This window comes from Strigops habroptila, chromosome 2, assembly GCF_004027225.2.
Source record: "Strigops habroptila isolate Jane chromosome 2, bStrHab1.2.pri, whole genome shotgun sequence".
Classification (NCBI taxonomy): Eukaryota; Metazoa; Chordata; class Aves; order Psittaciformes; family Psittacidae; genus Strigops; species Strigops habroptila.
In genome coordinates this window covers 50,990,711-51,010,455 of record NC_044278.2, presented here as the reverse complement: position 1 = coordinate 51,010,455, position 19,745 = coordinate 50,990,711, and the positions used below count along the sequence as shown (strand labels likewise).

At 37.9% G+C, this 19,745-nt stretch overlaps 1 protein-coding gene across 2 annotated transcripts in view; it reads right to left on the bottom strand.

Annotated features, from left to right (window-relative positions):
* The window catches only part of PUDP (pseudouridine 5'-phosphatase), a 78,003-nt gene that overhangs the window by 28,053 nt on the left and 30,205 nt on the right, over positions 1-19,745 (bottom strand). For both annotated transcript variants that reach the window (XM_030475595.1, XM_030475596.1), the window contains exon 3: positions 7,694-7,923. In XM_030475595.1, coding sequence (XP_030331455.1) covers positions 7,694-7,923 — 230 coding nt within the window. The remainder of the gene's footprint in view (positions 1-7,693; positions 7,924-19,745) is intronic.

Below are 19,745 nucleotides of genomic sequence, written 5' to 3'. Positions count from 1 at the left end.
CCCACAAATAGGAAGACTGAACTCCTCAGGTTGAAGAGTGCTCAAAAAGCTGTTTTGCCCATTTTTTTGAGGAAGTATTCCACACAGCAGACAAGATAAAGACAATCCTCTCTTCTGAATGGCTTTAAAATGTCCCAGATTTAAGACTTTTAAGTCCCAGATTGCTGTTATATTCTCTATAGAGCCAATTCTTCTTGACATTTTAGGAACTGGGACTACTTTTCCAATTATGCTTTGCAAAAGATTAACTACAAGAGATGTTTAGTTCCTGAGAAACAGACACAAGCTCTTGAGATTGGGCAATTCTGGATGGACATATGGAAGCAAAAACCTGATTTCTCAAAAAGCCATAGAGTCAGAAAGGGAGGTTCCTACTGAACTTGGCACCTCAACTTGATGAGAAGACAAACACATGGGGATGTCCTGTTCTCAAGCCAATAGGTGTACCTTTTTGGGTTTCACTTAACACTTAAAGTTACATCTGCATGAAACAACTAAACTAATTTGGGTACACACAAACAATGAGACATACTTCACTCACCTCCCAGTCACCCCACCTGCAGTAACTGTACAATCTGAAATATGTAATCTAAGTTCATCAAGAGAATGAACTCTGCTTTTGCTGAAGCATGCTGTGTGAATGCAGGAGCAGCAGTTTCAAGCTCTTGTGGCACTGAACCAGTTGCTCAGCAGCCCCACCACCCCCAGGGAGCATCATCCCCATCACACAACACACATCTGCCAAGAAGAAGTCTTCTCTACTCTATTCGGAAGCTGTCCACTGCACAGCACAGGATATGAGGCTATGTGAGGAATGCTGAGTCAACCTTGCAGATAAGGGACTCCAAAGGGGCACTCTGTGCAAGCAGTGAGGAAATTATCTCCAGAAAAAGCCTGACAAGAAAACACACATACAAGAAACACTCAAACATCCAGATCTTCAGTCAGTGTACTAACTGCCTGGCAACACAGGAGTTGGCACAAACAAATCAGATTACAAAGGAAGCTCTTTAATGGCTCTTACCCATCAACTGCCTAATTTGAATTAATTCATGAACGATAATTACACCAATACAGACAACAGAGTCAAGTGGTTTTCAAAAAGAAAGCCCAAACTCTACTTTCTACCTCAAAATGTACTAACAGCTAGAAAGAGCTGCAGAGCAAGACTGCTCCCTCTTCATGCAGTAAGCGGCAGTATATATGAACAACAGTACAAACCCTTTGTCTGTCCCACTGAATACAGCCTAACGTTTTAAAAGTCAGGTGTACTATGACCATTATGATCGCAGGCTGTACCACTGGAAAAAGCAAATACCTAGCAATATGCTAACATAACTGGTAAAAATTGTGAGCCCAAAGATAGCAGAGCTTGTGCAAATCAGAATGGTTTATAACATGAACAGTTGTTTATAAGTGTGTTTCTCCTGAGGAAAAATTGGTAACATAGGCCTATTCAACGGCCAGACTAGAGGCAAGGTTGAAGAGACAGCCATTGATGTAGGTCTGAATTAAGCTTAAAAATGTCTATGTATTTTTACATTTAATGCTTTTGTTATTTCTAAAATAAAATGTCTGATTTGTGAATAGTAAACAGTCAGAAAAGAATGCAAGTCAATTCATTTATAAAATAGAAAAGGGGCAGATTTATGTTGACTAAAATACATGATTTCAGCAGCAGGGATTCCAATTTACAGCTCAGTACACTACTCGGAATAGCTGTTCATGCCTTTGTAATTTCTGTACCTTGTTTAAAGTACTCCTAATAAATTCAACCTCCAGGTATACATGAGGAATAATAGAAACATCACTAATAAAATAACTGCTTATCTGAAAACCATATTAAGCAAAATACATACATTACATGCATACACTAAAAATGGTGCACTTGGTGGGGGGGGAAGTAGGAAAATGAAAAAAAAATATTTGAGGAAATAAGAAACAAAAAATAGGTTTTGGCATCCTTTTTACACAAGCTCACATTAATGATGGTTACGTTAAGCATAAATGCAAGATCAGCCTTCTTCACCCTCTGTTTTCCTTATACAATATAAACTAAAATTACAAAATGGCAACAATGTTCTGTGTTCCTATTACTCTTTCAGTAGCAAAAAAGTCTTAGAAAATTTTTCTTTGAACTTCTCTTTTCTATGACATAAAAACTCCACCAAGACTCATAAATCCTAATGCCATTTAATCAATCTGAAAAAATTTTAATGAGCTCTCATTAGATCTGGTACAGAGATTATTCGTAACTATGGGATCAATTAATTAATCAGAAATGGAAGAAACTGCAAAGAAATAGTGTTTCAAATTAAGGTGATGATTTACATCACTTGGAACTTTTTAAATAGAACAGATTGATTCTCCGTAAGAGTTATGACCATTTGCATTACTCCAATCTTTTCCTCTTTCTAAACAATGCTTATAAGTGGTATTTGTTTGGTTTTATATTATACTAGTAGTAGGGTCCTTTATTTTACAGAAAAGTTATAGGCAAAACAACCAAAATACTGGAAAGAAAAGCCTTAATCTATCACATCCTCAAGTAGGTAAATAATTAATGTTTTTTTAATGACATGAGTATACTGGAAGTATGTATAAATGTTTACATGGAAATATCAGAAACCCTCTGAGTTAGTCTTGTATTTGAAAGAAATTTAGGAGCATAACATTTTTGTTACAATGAAACAAAATTTGCTTCAAGATAACATTGAAAAGTTATAGCTGATATATATATTATATACAAATACACACAAACACTCAAACAGCAAGGATATTATGAGCTCTTTTAAAGCAAAAATTAATATTCTAGTATATATAAATTCCAAAGCATGATTTTAAATAATTTGAGCCCTTAAAATCGAAATGGAACAGAAAAAAAATATTGTTCAGCAAAAGCACTTTTGTTTCCCCCTTTTTTTTTTTTTTTTTGAGATCAAAACTATGAAGTATATCACCAAATCACAGGATGACTGAGGTTGGAAGAGACCTCTTGAGCTCATCTGGTCTAACCCCTTTACTCAAGCAGGAACATATAGAGCCTGTTGACCAATATCATGCCCAGATGGCTTTTGAGTATCTCTATGAAGGGAGACTCCACTACCTCTCTGGGCAATCTCTGCTAGTGCCTGGTAACCCTCACAGTAAAAAAAGTGCTTTCTTATGCTCAGAACCTCCTGTGTTTGTTTGTGACAACTGCCTCTGTTTCTGTCACTGAGCACCACTGAAGAGAGCCTGGCTCTGTCTTCTTTACACTCCCTCTTCAGGTATTCATATATCCCCAAGCATTCTCTTCTCTTCATCAGCAAACTGTCCCATCAAACAGGTTATTAATGAAGATGTTAAACAGGACTGGACCCAGTACTGACTCCTGGTGAACAGTGCTAGTCACTGGCATCCAACTAGACTAGGTGCTGTTGAATACCACCCTCTGGGCTCAGCTGTTCTGAGAGGCTTCAACTCACCTTACTGCTCACCCAGTTCATACATCAACAACTTCTCTATGAGGGTCTTATGGGAAAGAGCGTCAAAGGCCTTACTGTAGTCCAGGCAGACAACAGCAACTGCTCTCCCCTCATGTGCCAGGCCAGTCATTTCATCTTAGAAATTTATGAAGCTGGTCAAGCATGACTTCCCCTTATTGAAGCCATGCTGACTACTACTGATGATTTGCTCATTCCTACTGTGCCTGGAGATGGTTTTCAGGATCAGTTGCTCCACCATCTTTCCAGGAGTCAAGGTGAGGCTGAGCTGCCTGTAGTTCCCTGGGTCGTCCTTCTTGTCCTTCCTCAAGATAGGAGTGACATTTGCTTTCCTCCAGTCTTCGAGCACTTCTCCCAGCCACCATGATAGAGCAAAGATTATCAGGGCAGTCTCACAATGACATCTGCCGGGTCCCTCAGCAACTGATGGTGCATCCCTTCAGAGCCCATGGACTTATTCATGTCCAGTTTGCTTAAGTATTCCTTAACCTGACCCTCTTCCAAAAAAGGGGTACATCTTCCTTGCTCCAGCCCTCCCCTCTGGTATCTGGGACCTGGCATTCCTGACTTGCTAAATTCAGTACTTCAGCTTTTTTTATGTCCTGTGTAATCAAGTCCCACATTTCATTCAGCAATGGGCCTACATTCTCCCTAGTCTTCCTTTTGTCTCCTATGTACTTATACAAGCCCTTCTTACTATCTTTGACATCCCTTGGCACATGTAGCTGAACTACCAAATTCCTCTGTAGTCATCAATGATACTCCAATTTTGCCTCTGCACATTTTAAAGGTTCCCTTAAAATGAATTCATGTTGTAAAAATTTGAAACATATTAAAATACTTAGTAACTAATTCTAGAAAAATATGAAACAACGTATTCTCCAAATTATTATAATATAAAGGTAGGAAAATAATAATTAAAACCAAAGTAATAGTTAAAAATGTTTTTTTCATGTGTCTAATTAAAATGCATGGAAAAAACCCACAGTGTTTTAAACATTAACATATTTAAGCACACATTGTTTCTACATATGCACAGCTCCAGCTGGTTTTCATGCAAGTTGCATCTGTGTATTTGAGAGCATAATTTGTCATATATATCTTTTAAAATAAATTTTAACTTTAGTAGAAGACAAAACTTCTAGTATTTAATCTGCAGATGACATTTTGATTACCTGACTTAACTAATTACTCACATGACAGTGCCTTGTTCCTAGTGTTGGAAGTTCACATGAAACTTCATGCATCACAATATATTAAGACCTAGGCTGAATTTGCAGGGTGTATCTTGTTGGAAATTCCTGTGCTGTGGTTTCATCATTATGCTTATTAAGTTCCTAGTTAACTAAAGACTGCAAACCAAAAGGTTAACATTTAAAAAATTCCCAGATGTACAATTATGACATCCTTCAGTGATAGTAAAACAGAAATCATATCCATTTTTATATCATTTTAGAACTGCCTACTTGTAGAAGTGTGCCTGCACAGCAAGCCACAGGCTGGTATGCCACTAATGCTAAATTCTGGACTCGGCCTTCTCTGGCTACATTGTATTTGTTGCTTGCAGCAGCAGTGAAGTTTTGAAGCAGTGAAGTTTTGAAGCAAATCCTACAGTCCTCGTTTGCTAGCTAATGGTTTGTTTCACTAAGTAGTTTTGGTGTGCCCTTAGCAGGAAGTTACAAGTGGAATCCTCTCCAGGTGCGTATCAAGCAATCTCCAATGCTTAAGCAGACATAAAGCTTAAATAAAACTTATACAGCTTTCAGACAGGGATCAGAGCAAATTTAATCCGAGAGAAAACATTCAAACCACATATAGCATAGATGAATAGGCCTAAGCACCAAATACATTGCTCTAATAATCTGTTCCTCCCAAGTCCAATTACCTGCTTATGCAGACATTATCCATACCCCCTGATATCTTGCTGCAACCTTGCCTGTTACTGATCTTTAGCATGAAATCCAAACCTGTAGCTCTGTTCGTTCAGTGCTTGGGACTAACACTGCAGATGCTATCACTACACTGCAACTGGTCATTAACATTTCAGATAGTTTCACATGTACTGTATTGATTTTCTTCTTGGAATTTCTGTGCTTGTGCTAAATTCCCACACTTTGACATTTGTGACTTCTGTAGATGTGACAAAAAAATAGTTCAGCTGAATTATCTGGTTAAAGAAAATAACTATACAAAACTACCCTGAACACTCTGAAATTTTGTCTAACATACATACACTTAATAATTTTAAGCTTTAAAGGTAATACAGATACTACTATTACCTTCAAATATTTTTTCATTGTTAACACAGCTAAGGCTACTTACTGATGAATAAATAAAGATACCTACAAAAGTGTCACTGACTTTGTTGTTGTTTGATTTGGGTTTTTAATGGGTTTGTCCTTTTTAATTATTTACGTTGTGACTTTTTTGAAATAGAGCCAAATAAAGAAAGAGTTTTGGGAAACCTGTCCCTCTAGATACTACTATTAGGCTCCTCACATTAAAAAACAAGTTAATTTGTCATGGACACAGCTGACATTCAATTTCCTTACCTCTCCTTCAGACACAATACCAGCTACAACCCAGCTTTATATAAAATCTCAATACTTTCTGCTCTTTTACATTCAGAATTACAGAACAGCTTACAGCCACACCTGCATTCAATTGAAAGCATGCATTACACACCTCTCACCCTGTTTCACAAAAAACACACCATGTAACATGACAGCAACATACTCTGATTTTTGTTCCCTTGACATAGACTTAAGTGAGACAGAATAATTTTATATGAAAGCAACATTAAGCTGTAGTTTAAGCTTTCAACTCCTCTCTTACTCCACCCAAAACCTTGTGCTGCTTCCCAGTATTTGCTCTCCACTGAGTATTAACATGTTCAAAATTCATAACTACTTGACTCTATGGTGAAATTTACAGCCTTGTTGCTCAGATTCTCCAACATTTGGAATGTACCATACATACAAGGCCTACTCACAAAAGTACCTACCATGTCCCTACAACTGCCATCTGCACGAACATGATCATGTACATTTGGTGTACCTTTTCTGAACATCTGAGTTTCCAAATGAAGTTGCTGTATATACACACACAATGTCAAGAGAACTTGCAATGGAAAGCAAAAAAAAAAAAAACCCAACCAAAAAACAACAAACCAAACCAAAACCAAACCTGGTTTGCTTAATATTGTTCATAGTATGTCACATTGCATCAAACATTTCACTTTGTATTCCTAGGCAACACAAATACCATTTAGACTCTGTGTGAGGACTTGAAGTACGAAAAGCTGAAGAATTTTAGCTCGTCATTCTGTATGTATTTGTGTAACCATTTTTTACTGAACAATCCTACTGAGAAAACAGTAATCACAGTCTAATCCACCCAAAGTTGTTCCTTAATAATTAGTATGTAATGCATTTTTCTGCAGTAATGAAACTCCAGACCTTCAGAACTTAACGTTCTACTCAGGACAGACAAGAAGCAAGAAAAGTATTTTAAGGAGAAAGGCAACTTAATTTAAAATAAAAGCAAAGGCATTATTTTAACTAACCCTCAATTTATCTTTCAAATATTTTCCCTATAGTTTTCTATTTCAGAATCGAGTTTGGAAAATTACACATAAGAGAAAGAAACTAAACACCTCTACTACTTGAGAAAGATTGCTCAAACTGATCAGTTTTAAATCAAGAAACAAGAACTATGATCTCAGAGATTCAGAATGCAAGAGGAAAGAGACGGCATAAAAAAAAAATATATGCCCTCTTTACAAAGAAGTATCTTTAACGTCTAGACACTTAAGAGGTAAATCAGCCATGAATGTATGATAACTAAACTAATCTATGTTTAAATAACTGTTTCCAAACTTTGAGAAGTGAAGTTAAGCTTCCAGATTTATGCATAGAATAGAAAATCATTACACTTTCCTATTACTGCACACTACCAAGTAGTAAATCAGAGCAACCTGCATCACAAACATTCTATGTAGTGGGGGGAAATGACACTTTCCAACAACCTCTTGCTTCAACAGCATAAACACCTTTAAAAACAGAGGTTGGTGACTTTTTAATGTGTAATGTTTATATTACATATTAATCTATGTATTTATCACATTAAAAAAACAAAACAAAAATCAAACCCAAATACAGTCCAAAGAGAGTATTCCTAACTTTTAAGATAATTTCTTCCCTTCTTACCTTCTCTGGAGGTGCAGGAGGGTGAAATCTCTTTGCACAAACTAGAAATGCATCAGGCTGTGGCTTGCCAGACTTCACCTCGGGGTCATCTCCCAACACGATATGATGAAAAAGACTGAAGAAGTCTTTGTGTCTGACTGTTTTCATCTGAAATGGGACTTCAGATGAGCTGGTGGCAACAGCCATGGGCATGTTGTGTTTGTGTAAATGACGAATCATCTTATCAACCCCTGCAAGACAAATATATACATTTTGGGTTTTATATATGTGCATATATGTAGGTATCTGTATTAATATTTGCAATGACTTACAATATATTTAGCAGTATTTCAACAACATTGTCTTACTGAATGTAACAACCTATTTCAATCAGTTAAGTGTAGAAGAAAATTCTTGCTATATCCAAAACATTCCTTTTCCACACAAAAATCGTGGAACATTCCTCAAGGTGTATATTTGTTCTGCCATCAAAGGACACTTTTCTCAAAATATGCCAAAAATGGGTTTAACATCATTGCACCCACTAGAAGCTCATTAAGTAATGTCCCCAATGTTATGTATATTTATTATTTCAAACTCTCTGTAAGTGCGAGAAAATCACACAGGGGAGCATTTTATTTTCTACACAGTTATGCTCTCGAAAAAAAAAAAATAAAATAATCAAAGTCAAAGAAATACACTTTTCTCATTCAATGGTACAGTTTTAATTTCTCAATCAGGTATCAAGCTGGTGTAAACCAGCCCTAAGACAGCTCATTTTCTCTCTTTTGCAATTACTAAAGCAAGCAACACTGGGCAGAGGAGGAGAGCTGTCAGTCACAGTTGTTATACCAGGGGTTTATCTATTAATGCTGTGAACCCAGAGTAATGAACACCTCAAGCATAATGGGTAGAAACTTCAATCCAATCTAGTCTTCTCTAGAAAGTTAATGCAGCAAACAGTGAAAACACAGCAGTCTGCGTAAGAGGGAAACATACTTCATTATTTGCTGCAAGTTTTGAGTTTCCTGTGCAGAGGTTTCAATGCTTCTTCGCTGCAGCATTTTAAATGTTGGATACCTCTCCCAGACAAAACAATTAGCAGTATCTAGTGGAGAACAACAGTGGACATCTGCTCTTTACTAATTCACAAGTGAAAATCCCTCCGTATCTGTAAATCATTTCAGCTTTGCTTCTTGGCATGAATCCAAACTGTGTTGGACACCAGATTATTAGTTTCAGGTAGATAAGCCGTCAGTTGACTTTTGACTCTTTCAATCAACATGAGAATGATTCTCTGTTTTCAGTTTCCAACTGCATGAATTCTTATTTTATTTTTCATGCCCGATTATACTAAAGTAGTTTTATTCCCTTCCTACTGATTCACTGTCATACTTACGTCTGGTCCCTGCTACCTCAAAACATTCCTACTCCTCATGCCCATTTAATTCTTTCCTTTGCTACCCCAGCATCTCTAATCTACACTTCCCAATAGCTGGGCAATAGTCATATGCCCAACTTTAAGAATTTACAACTGATAATAAAGTGTGTAGATTAGCAAATAGGTGCATTAACTAACACATCTATTTGGAAGCATGACCTGTAGATGTGGCCCTCTGCAGATTTCTTCTCTATTCTCCAGAATCTAATCAACCAAGCAATAACTGATATTTCCAGCTCTATATTTGTATTTGAAGACAGCCTTTAAAATATAAATACATGCACTTCTGTGATACTAGATTTCCAGTTGGACAGAAATAACAAGTGTTATTCCTCCTCCAGTGCCAGTGCATCACCCATTTAAAAGCCTTCCTATGGCCCCTTAAATGGTTATCCTAATAATAAGCAACTGCATTTTTTTTCCAAATGTTGTTACTCTGTCCTCTCAATGAAATATGATGCTAAATACCAGTTTACTTTTTATTCCAGATAGAGATCATGTTTTCATTCTGAAACATGTGAAGTAAATTCATATTAAATTACTGGAAGTATTAAGATATCTTAATGTAAAGCAGTAGCTAACATGTCTCTTTTTTTTTAAAATAAAATGCATTCATTCAAAGGAATTTGTTCTAAATAATCTGCAACATTTACCAAGGCTAGCATATCGTGTGTGTGGTAATATACAGGAGTCCAAAGATTCCACAAGAAAGAAGACTTATATCTCCAATGCCCTTACTATGATATAGTTAGTTTTCTCTGAAGTTATGTTCTTTACAGGTAGATGATTTTCTTCAGTCCCATTGCATCACAGCTTCAGTTCATCTGTCACAGGGTATGTTTACTGTACATTTCTATTGGAGGTAGCCAGACACAGAAAAGCACTGTTGCAGAATGGTTATTTCTTCAAGGTTCTCTTATACTCCCCCAGCACATGTCATGATTTCAGTGTGTAAATGTGTGTGTGTGTACTTTGTCTTTTCGGTTTCCCTCACTACAAGTGAGCTGAAATGCAGCTGTCCCTAATAGCTCCATACAGCAAAGATTTACATTATTCAGAAAAAGCAATTTAATAAAAATATGCCATTTTAAAATTGTTATTATTTGCATATGTGTAAACATAGCAAGATAGATAAAAAAATACAGGGGAAAATCAGCTGTGTGGAAAAAAAATTAAATTGCATATGGAAAAATAGGTAGCATAACTTAACCAGCTCAAGACAGTAGCAGTTGAAAAACATTTTCGTTCCAGGTTTGTTATTTCTTTGTAAAAGCTAAAGATCAACAAAATAATTTCATTTGCATCAATTACCACCAGTATAGCTCTAGTCACTTTGCCACCACATCAAATTACTGACACAATTATTGTATTAATTCAGCACATAATTCTTCATTAGGAAAACAGTATCTTTCTTCGTATCTTTCTTGTGCTTTTTTTATAGAACACTACAACAGAAGAGGAAGTGGGGAACTGTTGTAAAGATCTTTAAGAAACCGCCCTGGCATAAACTTTGTCATGATATCCCCTACAGCTACAGTTTTTCAACCAAAGGAAGATTTCAGTTATATAAATACATAAATAAATAAATAAAATTAGTGGCTATGAAGTATGGTGAAAATTCCTGTAAACTCACTAACTTTTAACTTACTTGTAGCTACCATGTCAGGGATCGAGGCCCATGCACCACAGAGGGACTCTTCTGCTAGGCTTCCTGGGACTGTCCTCCACCCCTCCCACTGAAAGCTTAGCCAGATGCAGCAAATTTTTTTTTTTTTTTTTGCATCTTTGATTAAAAACAGTAGATAAAGAAAGACCAAAAGAAATAAGGATCTCTGTTTTCCAGCTCAAGAATACAGTCCTAATCTGGTACACATGCAATAACAATCTTGGCCTGTACAACATAAATTCTTCAAGTAATCATAAAAAAATCAGGAATAAATATCCCACATCACTATGCTTTTTTTCCAAATGTAGTCTTTCATTTCAAGTAATCAAAAAGGTAAAAACTGTTTCTTCATCTCTTTAAATATTAAGTTTTGGAACAGACACAAAAGCTTACTGTCATGTCATCTTACTGGGCAATCTGTTCCAGTGTCTCATCATCCTCATTGTAAAGAATTTCTTCCTAATACCTAATCTAAATCTACCCTCTTTCATCTTAAAGCCATTCCCCATTGTACTATCACAATATGCCCTTAAAAACCCCCTCTCCAGCTTTCTTGTAGGCCCCCTTTAGGTACTGCAAGGCTGCTATAAGGTCTCCCCAGAGCCTTCTCTGCTCCAGGCTGAACAAGCTTAACTCTCTCAGCCTGTCTTCACAGGAGAGATGCTCCAGCCCTCTCAACATCTTCATCCACATCCCTCTGGTGTTTGGGGCCCCAGAGCTGAACACAGCACTCCAGGCGGGCTCTCACCAGGGTGGAGTAAAGGAGGAGAATCACCTCCCTTGACCTGCTAGCCACATCTTTTGTTGCAGTCCATGACACAGTTGGCTTTCTGGGCTGCAAGTGCACATTGCCAGCTTATGTTGATGAGAACAAACATCCCCAAGTCCTTCTCCTTCAGGCTGCTCTCAATCCATTCTCTGCCCAGCCTGTATTTGTGCCTGGGATTGCCCTGACCCAGGTACAGGACCTTGCACTTGGTCTTACTGAACTTCATGAGGTTTGCACAGGCCCACCTCTAAAGCCTGTCAACCTCCCTCTGGATGGTATCCCTTCTCTCCAGTGTGTTGACCACGCCACGCAGCTTGGCATTATTGGCAAACTTGCTGAGGCCGCTATCCATGCTGTTGACAAAGACATTGAACAGCACCAGTCCCAATACTGACCCCTGAGGAATGCCACTCATCACTGGTCTCCACTTGGACATTGAGACATTGACCACAACTACGAGTGCAGCCATCCAGTCAATTCCTTATCTTCCAAGTGGTCAATCCGTCAAATCCATGTCTCTCCAGTTTAGAGACAATGATGTCATGTGGGACAGTGTCAAATGCTTTGCGTTAGTCCACGTAGATGATGTCAGTTGCTATTCACTTCTCCACCAACATTATAACCCTTACATAGAGGCCAACCACATTTGTCAAGTATGATTTATCCTTTGTGAAGGCAAGTTGGCTGTCACCATTCACCTCCTTCTTTTCGATATACCTTACCATAGGTTCCAGGAGGATCTTGCCAAGCACTGAGGTCAGACTGACTGGCCTGTAGTTCCATGGGTCTTCCTTTTTTCCTTTTTTAAAAATGGGGGTTATGTTTCTCCTTTTCCAGTCAGTGGGAACTTCACTGGACTGCCACGACTTCTCAAATATGACGGATAACGGCTTGGACACTTCATCCACCAGTTCCCTCAGGACCCATGAACCTCATCATCATCATCAGGTCCCATGGACTTGTGCACCTTCAGGTTCCTTAGATGGTCTTTAACCTGATCATCTCTTATAGCAGGTGGTTCTTCATTCTCCCAGTCCTGCCCTTGCTTTCTGTGATTTGGGCGGTGTGGCTGGAACGCTTGCCAGCAAAGACTGAGGCAAAAAAGTCATTGAGTACCTTGGCCTTCCAGGTCCCGGATGACCAGGTCTCTCATTTCCTTCCAGACGGGACCCATATTTTCCCCCATCTTCGGTTTGTTACCAGTGTTTGTTGTCCTTGATATCACTGGCCAGATTTAACTCTATCAGTGCTTTGGCTTTCCTAACCTGATCCCTGGCTGCTCAGGCATTTTTTTCTGTGTTCCTTCTAGGCTACCTGTCCTTGCTTTCACCCTCTGTAGGCTTCCTTTCTGTGTTTGAGTTTGTCCAGGAGCTCCTTGTTTATCCATGCAGGCCTCCTGGCATTTTTGCCTGACTACCTCTTTGATAGGATGCATCACTTCTGAGCTTGGAGGAGGTGATCCTTGAATATTAACCTGCTTTCTTGGGCCTCTCTTCCCTCCAGGGCTTTACTCCATGGTACTCTAACAAGCAGATCCCTGAAGACGCCAAAGTCTGCTCTCTTGGAGCCCACGGTAGAGCGCTTGCTATGTGCCCTCCTTGCTGCCCTGAAGATCTCAAACTCCATCACTTCATAGTCACTGCAGTCAGGGTCGCCCTTCAACTTTACATTCCCCACCAGCCCTTTGTTGTTGGTGAGAACAAGGTCCAGCACAGCACCTCTCCTCACTGACTCCTCTATTGCTTGGAGAAGGAAGCTATCATCAATGTATTCTAGAAGCCTGCTGGATTGCTTATGCCCTACCCTTTTGTGCTTCTGCCGGATTGCTTATGCCCTACTCTTTTGTGCTTCCAACACATATTGGGGTGGTTTTGAAGACCAGGGCGTGTGAACGTGAGGCTACTCCTATCTGTCTATAAAGGGTCTCATCTGCTTGGTTTTCCTGGTTGGGCAGTCTAGAGCAGACCCCCACTGTAATGTCACCTGTCCTTGCTCTCCGTTTAATCCTGACCCATAAGCTTTTGGTTGGGCCCTCATCCATCCCCAGGCAGAGCCCCATGAGCTCCAGGGCTGCCCTCTGTGGGAGTGGGGGTGGCTGACATTACTCCTGGCCCCGCACTCACCTCATCAGCTGCTCTCATGCAAGCTAACAACTTCAGGAAAAGAAGAAAACAGCTTAAACCAGCAGAAAGGAGTTATTTCTTCTGAGACCACAGATGCGTTTTAAAGGAAGAGATCAGCACTTTTGTTCTGACAGTTGCTGAAAATCATGTATCATGTATATATAATTTTATTAAAAAAAACCCCAAAAAACTATTCCTCTGTTAGATTCCAAATATTGTGTTTGTTCTCTTTAGATTCAGCTAAAACCACAGTGACTAATACATTGGATCAACTCAGAAACTAAAATTGAGACTTATATAAAACAACAAAACCCTTGGGCTAACTGACGCATTTTCCTTTTCATTGACTAATACAAACACGTACAGAAAGAGTTCAGGAAATCAAATAATGCTACGCTAAAACAATCTAACTATAGTCCCTATCTAATTATTTATGTGCTATTACGGCTGATTTTTTTTTTCCAGTTATCACATTTTATAGCGAAATAGCATTATTCATTATGAAGTGAAAATTAACAAGACGTAACTCCTGAGAGCTAATTCAAAGTGATGGAAGACAAGGGAAATCTTTATTTTCCTTTTAGCTTTATACAACATGAGTTCTTTGTCATACAGAATACTTCAGAACAGTGAACAACACAAAAATTTTTGCTGCACTTTACTTGATATTCCTTCGAATCTTTGTACAATCTCTTTTCTTGTGTTTTTCCACTACTGAACAGATCACTGTTCTTAACTTATACCACTTTTGGAACTCCGGATTCAAACCTATTTCTTGCAAAATGCCTCCAAGACAATTAAAGAGATAATATAAAGCTCTTCTGTTTTTCATAATATAAGTCTCCAACCAAACTTTTTACAAAGTATTTTATAATTTTTCTCTTTACATAAAGTGAAATTTCTATGAACATGTTATAGTAGAGTATAAGAATGCTTTTCAAGATAGAAAAGAAAGTGATCTCCATCATAAACTGGGCAAAACATACAAGACAGGGAAGAGGATTATTCATGCCACTTCAGCACTGAAGCACAATTTCAGTTTCCTCTGTTTACTAGTTAAATGATTTCTGGTATTCCTATTTCTGCTTGCAGTCAATTATTTTGAAGGCATAACTACATCATCATGCACACAACCACACTCTAAGCTCTACCAGTACCTTAACCTGAAAATCCACTGCTTGACGGTCTTATAAGCACAGACAAAGTCCTACAGTCTTACGGCTTCTGAAATGCAGCTGGTTTGTGTACTGCCACCACAGACTACAGGAACAAGGTCACATAAAGGGCCAGGCCTACACAGACAGTCCCTCTGTCTTTTTTAATGTGTGTTTGAACCATAAAAACATGAACATAAGCTATGTAAGAAAAAGCTCCTAAAAACAAACAAACAAACCACTCCCCCCAAAAAAAACCTCAAAACCCCTCCCCAAAAAAACCAAACAAAATACACAAACACCCCCAAAAAATGCCAAAAAACAATGGAAGTCCCCAAGGCTGCCTCTTAAGCAACAGCACACTTTGTAAATAGGAAGTTAGTATCCTATAATTCACAAGCTAGCTTTTATGAAAGTTAAGGTCCAAAATTACATTACAGGAACTCCTACCTGGCTGGCTAAGTCTCCAATAAAGAAACAGTGGCATTTTCAGTGGCAAATCCTTTAATGAACATCACCATGTACTATACTTCTCTTGCATCGCTTTATCCCTCCCTTGGGTGCCACCTAGGTACTACATACATCTAATTTCTAACTAATAGTATTTTAATTATTATGCAATCCCAGGAAGACAAATCAGTGGGCAATAGACTCTAACACTCCAAATCAGTGTTGTCCTCATTAAAACAATTAAAGTGTCGGTCATCTAATAATCACAGAAATAGTATAATGTAGGATTAATTTAGTTCAAGATAGTAAAAAATAAAAACAAACAAACAACCCCCCCCCAAAAAAACCCAACAAAAACCACAAACAAATAAACCCCAAAACCAACCACAAAAAAACCCCAACTAAACTAAACACCATCAATACAGCATATTCTTTATATTAATTAAATGCAAGCATCAAGTAGCCAATGAAATCAGGTTCTATTGAGGAGTTTCCATAGATTCATTTTCAGATTCAAGTTCAAACTGAACTATTACAGAAAATTAAAGGCAGAATGTACAAAAATGATAGAAGCTTTGGTTAGACTAAAAATTATTATTTTGTGTCTTCCTCTTAATAGTTGCTTTTTTAGAAAGCAAACACATGTGAACTCTTAAAAAAACCCAAAACAGTAAATGGGTATTTCAAAACTGATTGACTTTCAATGCCCAAAAGCTTCTCCACAGTTCAGCTGGTTTAATGAAATATGTTACTTCTCACTTAAAACCTTCTCTCACACAGGCGTCAAATCATTATTATTATAGTAACAATATTACTGCTATTGACAACTGCTCCATATGCTTTGACAAAGTTTTGTGGACTACAGAAACACTTTAGAAAAACTGTCTTATTTAGGATATCTTATTTATTAAATTGTCTTATCCCCCTCCCCAGCTAGTTACTTGTTATTTGATTATTTATCCAGTCAAATTCCTGTGCTATTCTTAGTTTTTTCTGGATTTTGTAATTGCAACATGTGATTTGCTCTCCAGTTAATTTTAATTGTTGAAAAGATACTCATTTTCCTTAATAAGCTATACAGGCAACTCTCATTTGGCAATTTAATCTTGAGTGCTATCAGTCACATATATTTTACCATCAACTGTAATTATAAGCCAAAGGAACAATTCTCTCCCTAAATATTTCAGTAAGAAATGTGCTTCTTTCAAAAATGGGGTGGGGTACTGAAACATGACCACAAAGTTCTTTTTAACAGAGAAAACCCTCAGTATTTCATGAGCAACCAAACCTTTCCCTATGTATATTTTGTTGTATCTACATATGCTCGAGTTTTCTTGGGGGTGGCGCAATCTATTTATTTATTTATTTAATCTGAGCTTACTTTTATCCAAATAATATTAATTTTTGTTTTCCTTTTTGTATTGAGTTCGACAAGTTTGTTAATCTACTAGCTCTTTTATCTTCTTTTCTTTTTCCTTCACTGGTGTATGTGCATGATGTTTTTCATTCTCTGCTATACTTTTGGAGCTCATCTACACTATGTAGCCTGTGCTAATATAACTATACTTGTTATGTCTTGTAGCTGAGATCCAACATATTCTGCAGAAGAAACAACATGGCTACAGACTTTTCTAATGAACAGTCTTGATCAACAGACTATTGTCCTGTGCACTGAATTTTTGTTGGCAGAACGATACTCATCACCATGTTCTTTCTTCCCATACCTTGCACACAAATTATCATCCCAAATACAGCTTCACATTCTTTTTGCAGACTTTGAGCACTACCTCTAAGATGATCTTCACATATGTCTGTCACAGCATTGCTCTTCATTCACCGCTGCGTAGATACAGCTAGCTTTCTACTCACACCAACTGCATGAGAACAGAGTACACCTGATCTCTGGGTCACCAAAATCAAGGGTCTTTAGAACTAGTCCACTTCATTTTGCTGTACTGGTGCACAAAACAAGCTGTCCAAGAGCATTCAGGGTGTATTTGGAAGAAAAGATTTACTGCTGAGAAAAAGACTAAAGGAAACCAAAGTGCTCCATGCATTGTTTAAATTAACTGCGTATATGCATTATGCATGTCTTGATAATTTGTATCCAGCTGTGCACAAACCAAAACCTTAAAGATATAGCCTCTGTATGAAAAGACTGCTCCTCTTTTTCAAAATCATGTACTGTTCCCACATTGAATGTGATACCACATCACACTTAAAACTATTCAAGATTTCATCTCTCTCTTTAATCAAAGAAAAGCTAACATTACCACTCAGAGCTTTGTCAAGTTGATTTGATTTCTAGCCAATTCAATGTCAATCCTTTAAGTTCATAAAAGCAATTCCATGGTAAAAACCTCAGCAGCCTCTGAACACTAAAAGCACTGAACAAAGGGGAAAAAAAACCCACTTAGAACAGAAGCAGTTGTCTGTTCACTTAAGTCACAAACTGATTAAAAGTAATTTTCATGTAGTTTGGTGTGCTACAACAGTTGCAAGCCTAACAGCACAGCGTTATTCATTATCTACACTTGCCCTGAATCCTGAAGTCAACATTGCTGCTGTGAAGGCGACACAGTGACAGAGGTGGGGCTATCCACTACTTAGTGTAATTGCCATGAATGCTTTAACTTGGTCAGTTAAATTGTTCAGGCAATTGGATTAGATGACCGTTGTAGGTCCCCTCCAACTGAAATAGTCTAGTCCTAGTCTAGCCTAGTCTAGTCTAATCCTATTTCTGAATCTCATGAGACTATGGAAACACAACTGTTAGATCCACACTTTTCTCTTTTGTTCTAAGATACTGTTTAAAAATGCTATCTGCAATAGTACGTTATCCTTTTACTGAGCTACAAAAGTGGAGTTGGAAACTATTAACCTACTCTCCACTTGATTGGCTATTAATAAAGAATCCTACCTTCTCAACTTATTACTCTCTAAAAAGTACCTGAGATCCTTCTGGCATCATACACAACTCATTCACCAAACTGATTATCTCATTTTAGTCTGGACATACCGACATGTGCATGGCCATGGAAAAATACAGAAGTACTAAATTTTACACAACTCAGAACCTCTGACAATTGTGTTGCTGACTTCCTGATAAAAGCATTTTTGGGTTGCAAACCTTTAGGAGTTAATGCAAAGGCCAAATGTTTGAAATGAGCCAAACAGACAGCATCATTCCCAGTTTGCAGCTAACTGACTGATCTCTAGGGGTTACAGGCTCACTGAGCCCAGCATGGATAGACTCAGTAATTTCCTACCATTAAAACAATAACAGCAAGGAAAAGAAAAGATAACATGGTAGGAAGCCTGTTTAACAGTTTAGGGCACAACATGAATCAAGGAAGCAATAGGTAAGTAAACTAGACTGCTGGTTGAATGGAACTGTTCAAGAAATATATATATAACTTTAGAGTGAGTTGCCATTGGAACTGAACTCGTTTTCTCTCCTCTTCTTTTGTGATTTCTGACTGGCTTCATTTGGTACTAAAACTGAGCTATGAAATTACCTCCTCATGTCTGCAAGAGACAGCCAACTGCACTTGAACTGGAAAATAGCTTGCACATCACATTCTGCACTGGCTGAAAAGGATCTGCCATAGAGAAATCCCAGCTATCATGAAAATAACCCAGGAATGGAAAATGTCTGAAAGGTGTACACTACCACACAACCCTTAAGGATCTGTGTTTTGTGGTGATAATGAGCCAAAACCCAGAAACTGCTATGAAATTATGGCATTAATTTCATAACTCTGACATGATTATAGTAACTGTTGTCAGCTGTGTAACTTGGAGTTACATTTTCTGGGGGTTTTGGGTTTATGTTAAGCAAGAGCACACCTATACATGTATAAGTAAACATACATATGCATGGTTTCCTTCTGCTCCACTTGTCACTCCTTATTCTTCTGATGATCCACTTCCCTGCAATGTAGTACTGCATTTGCAGAAACTGAAAGCCTGCTATGTTATTCTTGCAAATAACAATGTCTGTACTCTGACAGAAATATTTAGAAAAGCAGCACAAGTAGCAGCCCTGTCATTTTGTCAGTGTTGTCTTGGATTAATTTTCTTCTCCACTGAATCAAAACTAGCCTTCCCTAAGATTCTTTCAGAACTAAAAATAAATCCAACTGTGAAAAACTCTCGAACAGTTACTGGAAAATTCCATATCAGAAACGGATATATCCTCTTCATAGATTAAATCTGTATTTCGACCACAGCTTTTGACCTGATGTATGGAAGCTTGTCAGTCAGTTCAGCCACACTGAAATAGTCAAAATTCCAATTTCAACCACTAATGCCTTAGAACTCTTGTACATTAAGTGGTATGGCTGTGATATAGCCTGTCAGGCAAAGAACTGCTTTGCCAATTGAATTGTGTGCTGCCAATATTCATACAACTTCCACACCATCCTCAACCATCACTGGCATACCTGACAATTACTTCATTTGTGAATT